The 7,637-nt window shown below is 39.4% G+C and overlaps 1 protein-coding gene across 1 annotated transcript; it reads right to left on the minus strand.

Annotated features, from left to right (window-relative positions):
- Nucleotides 1-1,496: 1,496 nt before the first annotated feature.
- zpld1a (zona pellucida-like domain containing 1a) lies at nt 1,497-7,427 on the minus strand (the record flags this gene model as incomplete). The annotated part of the gene is made up of 10 exons (XM_083665553.1): nt 7,319-7,427; nt 6,976-7,196; nt 6,058-6,239; nt 5,664-5,736; nt 4,986-5,083; nt 2,891-2,971; nt 2,617-2,788; nt 2,335-2,437; nt 1,951-1,980; nt 1,497-1,672 (listed from the first exon to the last, which is right to left on the minus strand). The coding sequence occupies exons 1-10, from the start codon at nt 7,422-7,424 to the stop codon at nt 1,497-1,499; spliced, it is 1,242 nt and encodes a 413-aa protein (XP_083521679.1). The 5' UTR covers nt 7,425-7,427.
- Nucleotides 7,428-7,637: the final 210 nt, after the last annotated feature.

Below are 7,637 nucleotides of genomic sequence, written 5' to 3' on the forward strand. Positions count from 1 at the left end.
GCTTCAAGTCTAGTGAACAACCGTGTTTGAATCAGTTGGGATTTCTAGTCCCGCCCTATATGATCTCCAGTTTGTGTACATTCTGCAATTGTGGCAAACTATGGAGACACTAGCAACACAACACATTTTCTGTAAAAAGCACTATTCAAATCCATTTCAATTGTGTAGTTACAGCAAGCTAATTTGGATTATGCTTGCCACCCAAATTCGCTAGCCAACTGAAGCACACCCTCGCTCTAAACCACGCCCCTAGCCCTGTTCGGCCTTATACAGATCAGGGGGGTAGAGGAGGCTAAAAGCCAGAGTTCTAAGCACCGTATAGGCCTGGAATAAGCCCTGTTGAAACCTGGGAGTGACTGTGGTAAAGCAATTGGCCTTCACATGCACTGGCATGCACGGCATAAGCCTCGCTGCGGAAAGCCAGCTAACGAGGACCTAAAAGAGACATTTAAAATAACTGAAATTGGTAAGGTGTTTATTTTAAAATACTGCACTGTACAAATTTGAATCACAAGTGAAAGTGCAATATTTGCAATATGCACACGTTTTTATACAGAATCATGTCAAATAATGCAATGGTTGACATTACAAGACACACATTCTCAAATGAGGTGAAGGAGGTACACTTAAACCAGTTGACATTTTTGTTTAACATGAAGTACTTTGGTAAAATAATACCTTGACAAGGAGGGGTAAATATACAAATATGATTAACAAGCATATTGCCACATTGCTTACATACAATATTTTTCTAGTACAAGTTAATTTCTATTTGTTGATTTGTCATAATCATTATACTATCCCTAGTAAATGTCAGCAACATTAATAACATTATACATGCATTTCCACTAGTCTATTAGTTTATTACTTTAAGTTAGCTTTTCACTCATTACCATCCATAAGCATGCTAGTCTGTCTTCTAAGGAATGGATGAAATCCAACCCCAGGGTCCTTTGAGTTGCTTTATTTTAATCCAATTATTGCAAATAAAATGTCTCTTATTTTCAAGAGCTCCTTTGTTATAGTTTTGTTTAAGGGACACTGCTTGCATGTCGCCTTGTAATGTAACCGCTAAACAGACCAGTTTATTAAGCACTATATGTATTTCTTGTAATTGATCCTACACCCTGCAAGAGGAAGCCATGTAGCTGAGGTATTGAATTAAAGTTAAGTCTGACCCAGCTATTTGGGTCAAGTCCACATCGTAAATTAAATACCTGCAGAGAACAATATTCAGGTCTGTCACTGGGTATAAACAAAACCACAAAATAAGCACAATATACAAAGAAATACATATACTCAAGATACCGCCCGCCTAGAGTATTATGCTAACAAAAATTATACAGTACGGTTAACATACATCTAAATTAACAATTGGGGCTCTTCACTCTAAATGAACACATACACCTGTGCATGTGACACCTTCTCTCCCTTGCTATGTGGAGTCCACATGGCAAGGGGAGGCATGATTTTGGAAGCAGGGTCTTGGGTTGGAGTCAGTTGAAAGCAGGGTTACGGGCCCCTGACAGGGCAGTCGGTGGGACCCTCTTGCCCTTGAGGAGGGTGAGGGAGAAGATGAAGAAGCAGAGGCTCATGACGCCCAGGATGATGATGCCTGAGATGAGTGCACTGGTCACGGTGTTCATCCGAAACACAGGGCTATTTAGCTGCGCTAAAATCAACAACAACAACAACAACAACGATCAATCAAAGCAATCCTTGACAAATTTGTATCCTATCCATACTTAGTACAGTACATTACAGTCTCTGCAGTATTGAGTGTTATCACAACATTATCATCTTAACATTTAGTTGGATTTATTGTGCTACCATTCTCCCATTTCCATGAGAATAAATGTTACTGAGTACATCTTTTTACATGAGAAACCTGATCATGAGACTGTACATGACAAGTTTGGACAGGATAAAAGGAACTACATGAGAGCTTACCTAGTTGTGAGTTATTGGTCGGTGTTTCATCTGTAAAACATAACAAGGCCATTTTAAACAGAGTGTTCACTCCAAAATGAAAGTTTGGACCTCAAAATTGATCTAATGACAAGATTAGTCTACGTTCAGCACCATCGGTTGTGTGGGTCCAGCTATTTGCTTCTATCTCAAATGAATGAAAAACACAAGCAAGCGAAATATAACCAGGAAATTAGATGGTGCTTATCTTGTCCATCAATGCATTGAGGCATACAGCTCAAAACTATGTGGTTTTGTTGTTGTTTGAATCTGAGATTGTCCCTTTAAGACAATAGGTAGCTTTATTAAATTAAAAAATGTATATTGTGTTGTCTAATCAGACGTTATTGTTCATATATAGCATACCACTCCTTGTGATAATAGGCCCAGCAGTGATGACAGCGTTTCCAGACGCAGAGTTTGATTCCGTCCCCTCAGAGACATCTCTCTTCTTTCTACTGCCACAGATCTTTGGAGAAGAAACATTGATGTGTTGAGATACATACTGTACAATACATGTTCCTTTCAGTTCAAACTACCAATTGGTTACTTTTGGGGACCATGTTGCATATTGTCTAATCTTAGCTGAATTGTCTTTTTTAATAAGCATTGCTAGAAGACACCTCTGATTGTCTGTGGGAACCTCACCGGCATAAGCATGGGGCAGTCGTCAGCTCGACACAGCTTGGTCACACAATGAAGAAAAACAGTGGACATTTTCTGGTTCTTGTGCTTGACAAAGCGGAACACCTCAAAGGCAAACCGGCCCATTTGACTCTTCCCATTCTCGAAGACGGTTGTCTGGGGGTCTTTGTCACAACTGTTTTTTGAGAAAAAAGGGAGAATCGTCAGATAGGGGTTCAACAACACACACTAAGGTACTATTCTCAAAGAAATGTCTCAGAGAGAAATGCAGCATTACCTAAAGAAAAGGTCATAGCGCAGCTCATCATTTGGGTTCCCAGAAGCTGTGGTGTAACAGTAATCCATCAAAACATTCCATCTATTTTAGTTGTGGAGGAAAGTCATAGTTTTGGGTTATTAGAATAATAAAAAATGTTCAACAAAGCTAGCATTGAGTCACTAAATGTTAGCTCTCTTAGCCATAGTGCTTGTCTTATCATGTGTCATCGACAGGGATAGTAAGTCAGAAGGGCGTTTCTCAGGTAAATAGAAAGTGACACAGTTAACAGCTTAATCTTGTGTTTTCTTTAATTTCTGTTCTATTTCAAGAGTCACTATGCTCTGTGAACTGTTTAATTGGTCAACAGCAGATAAAAAACAAAAAATGATCATGTGACATTTTTTCAGTTGAGTAAAGGTGACATCTGTGTTACATGTAGAATCTATCTGACCCACTGTAGGCCCAAATGTTGGCCACTGGGATTGACTCATATTGTGTAGTGGTATTATGTGTCTTCATATATATTGTTTTTGTAAATGCAGAAATAGTAGATGCACTGAGATGGAATTTTCAATCAACGCTGCATTGATTCACCGTTTTATAATTGTTCTGTATTGCGTTTGTAGAGGCCGTACAATTTGTACATGGACACATACAACTACAATAATTTTTCCATGTCTCCATTAGGCTACTCTTGGGAGTTTCAAATAGACACATTTAGCTTCTGTTAGTGAGTATGTATTACAGTGCCCTCCATAAAAGAAAACATTTTGTCTTCTTTTAGCTCTATAGTCCAACAGTTTGGATTTGAAATCAAACAATTAGTATGAGGTGAAAGTAGAGATTCTCAGCATTCGAGCTGTCAATGTCTAGTAGTGATTCTAGGCTTTGCTTTTGCCTGCGATAGTCTGCGATTTTGGTGTCTGTCAATATGAGGACCAAAGAGACGTCAATGAAAGTCAAGGAAGCCATTATGAGGCTGAAATATCTATCAGAAACATAGCCAAAACCTTAGACTTAACAAAATCGACATTGTGTAACATAATTAAAAAAGAAAAATAGCACTGGTGAGCTCAGCAATTGCAAATGGGCTCGTAGACCAAGGAAGACTTCTACAGTGGATTACCGAAGAATGCTCACCATAACTAAGAAAAACTCCCAAACAGTCCCACAGATCAGGAACACTCTCCAGGAGGGAGGCGTGAATGTATCAAAGACTACCATTCGCAGAATATGTCACCAGCTGAACTACAGAGGCTTCACTGCAAGGTGCAAACCACTAGCTATCCTCAAAATGGTCAGGTTACAGTTTGCTAAAAAGTATCTAAAAAGGATCTGCCCATGATGTACAGCATACTACCTCGTCACCATGTGGAGGGGTGCTTTGGTTTGGGCATGTATAGCTGCCACAAGAACTGGCTAACTTGTCTTAATTGATGATGTTGCTGCTGACAGCAGCAGCAGAATGTATTCTGAAGTGTACAGAAATATCTTGTCTGCTCGAGTACAAGGAAATGCCTCCAAATTCATTGGATGCCGCTTCATCATACAGTAAGACAATGACCCCAAACATACTGCCATAGCGACTAGAGAGTTTTTCAGGGCCAAAAAGCGGAAAGTTCTTGACCAAGTCAATCTTCAGACTCATGCTTCTATCTCAAATGTGGTGGGGTCAATGGGTCGCAGACTTCAGGCAGTTATTGCATGCAAAGGATTGTCGACCAAATACTAAATATGAGTCCTTTATTTGGACATTATATGATTTTTTCCAATCGTCTTGGAGCCCTAAAATAGGGGGAGTATGTTTAAAAAATGTTGTACTTTCTAAATGGTGAACCCAATCTGAAAAAAACCAACATTGAAAGCTGAGACACATTAAACACATTAAAGCTGATAATCTCTACTTTGACCCCATAATAATTTCTATAGTAATTTCAAATGCAAACTGTTGGAGTATAGAGCTAAAAGAAGACAAAATGCTTCCTCTTTCCAATACTTATGGAGGGCGCTGTATGTGTACCAGTAAGTGATCTTTCAGATAGCTTGGTTCTCTCAGCAAAGGTCATGTGACTTGCATACTGTCTAGTTGTTAAATTATTAGCTGATAGGTTACCTCCTATCCAGATTGGTTGCTTTGACCGCTGCAAACACACGTGTCTTCAGTGTGAGCCCCGCCATGGGGATGGACAGCTGCTGAGCGTACGACGAGTCCTTTACAAACAAAACAAAAAGAATCAGCTGTGATATCATAGTAGCTAGTTTTAACATTTACTAAATTCAAGCGTACGACGAGTCCTTTACAAACAAAACAAAAATAATCCGCTGTGATATCATAGTAGCTAGTATTAACATTTACTAAATTCAAATTGACAAAAATCTGCTCCATTACTAAATAAAGTAAATAATAATTTATGCACTTCTCTTTTCTATATAATATATCCTGTAACTATATATACTACCCCAGTAATTCACCCCAGCTGGCATATTTCCAGCCTTGTGTTCCATATCATGTGTTCCATATCATGTGTTCCATATCATGAAAACTCCTCAATACTGTACACAACTGGCTAATATAGAACTCATCATAACCATATGAACTAAATCATAACCATACGATAATCAGGCTTCCTAAAACTTTTAAAGCTGTATGGGAACAAGTCTATTGCTAATGGTCTTTCCACCATGTTCTACTTTCTCTCCACTGTAACAGATGCAAATGCTTTAACTATCTAAGGGTGCATCAAAGAGTAAATGCAATGACTGCTGAATTATGACTTTTATAATAACTTACGTTGTAAAGCAGTAGACTCAAAGTGCTCACAAAAGTACCGTTGCTGTCTTTCACTGATATTGCAGCAGCTGACCTTGAATAAACAAGGCAATTAGGCAGTTATGTTAAACATATTTTATTGCCTGATTTATACCCAACATTATGAGATACATTTACAAAATGTTTTTCCATGTTTAGTTTCAGTTATCTTGATATGTCAGTGATATTGATATGATGTCTTGATATGTCAATTTAATTCTCTTTTAGAATATAAATTTGATCCCAATGCCCTCTCAATATGCTTAATCTACATTGTATTTTTTCAGTGTCCTAAATATACATATACAACATGACATATGTGAATGGATAGCAGTCATTATGGAAATGTGTGAAATGCCATTTTGGAAGCACTTACGAGGCCAGTTGTGTGTTGTTTACCAAGTACTCCAGAGGGTAGCTGCAGCTGAATTTGTAGAGCAGACCCGGCAGGTAGCTTATGATAGTTGGGGGATCAGGCGTATCAATGTACCCTGATACGTTCCCAATTTGCACCAGTGACAGGTTCCCATAAGCATTAGGTCCCTGAGCTGTGGAAACCTGCAAACCAAACCAGTGGTGAATACCATCCCCACCCAATACCCACCATTATGATAGCTGAGGTCCCATCAGCAGAGACGGCCCATGTCGATAACATCACCCATGCTATTGAGCTAATGCACCCACATCTTGCTAATCCCCAACTCGATCCCCCCCTTATCACGGCATCAGCCACCTAAGAACCACCCAACAGTACGACTCGTCAGTCAGCGAAACGGGGAAAGAAAGCCAACTTAGCAAAGGATCCTATCTGGTCTCTCCAGCTTTAAACAACTCTTTCCAGGAACAAACAATTACCTCGGCTGGTCTTTATTCTCCCCACTACCACTACACCAATTACTGAACCTCTGTCCCACGGAAGCTGAATCCAGGTTGTCAAAACATGGACTTTACAGATCTAATCTTAGTCCTAATAGTGAGAGACGTTACTATGGTTAAAGAGCTTTCAGGAGGTTTCAGGCTCAGTCACAATGTGATCTGTGGTGTTGTTATTGTGACAGATATCAATTGTCTAAAGTATGTGCCACTTGTGTGTAAGGTATTGTGAAAGCACTATAGCATCTTTGTGAAATACATTCTGGATATATGTATGGCTTTTAGGTAACTAACAGGGCTCTTCTGTAAAAGAGACTCAGGTCTTAATAAGATTTCCCTGTTTAACCAAGTTGTGTAGAAGGCACTTTAAATTAATTATACATGGTTCAAACAAGTGAGTTCTAGCATTACGGCGTCTTACCACTAGAGCATTGCCACACGTCTCCAGAGTGGCTAGGCTGATACTGAAGAGGACCACGGTCGGGAAGGTGTTGTTGTTGATGAAGCCCCGGCAGTGGGCATCTCCATGGCGACCGTTGAGGGCCAGGTCAGTATCGGTGTAGCCGGAAAACAGCACTGGGCAAAAGTTAATCTTGAGGGTGATGGTCTGCACCCCACAGTACACACTGATGTCCCTCTCCGCTGTGAGAAAAGGAAACATACACTACTATTACAGTTATCATGCATAGGCTATAGTCTAATTTCAACAAGCAGGTGGTACTGTACATTGAGTTTTGTGAATATATTGTCTATGATTTCCTCACCAGGGAAGCGGCTGTGGAAGTTGGCATCACAGTTGTATCCATTGAACTGTGCTCCAACTGATAATGCCTTACTTAAAAGCAAAAGGATCAAACATATTTGTTCCATTTCAGCACCTAGAGAAGAGTAAAACAGTCTTTATCATGCTATGACATTTTCATTTTTTTTCTGTGAGAACTCGTATCTCTAGAGTCAGGGTAAGGGTTAGTCGCCTGTAAATTAGACATAATAGACTATTTTGATTCAGACATTTCACTGAGCACTCACCTTCATTGAAGAATTAACAAATAACTTTGAATGTACAAATGTAAACTTTGTTAA

The sequence above is a fragment of the Argentina silus genome (assembly GCF_951799395.1).
Source record: "Argentina silus genome assembly, chromosome: 2".
NCBI classification, from domain to species: domain Eukaryota; kingdom Metazoa; phylum Chordata; class Actinopteri; order Argentiniformes; family Argentinidae; genus Argentina; species Argentina silus.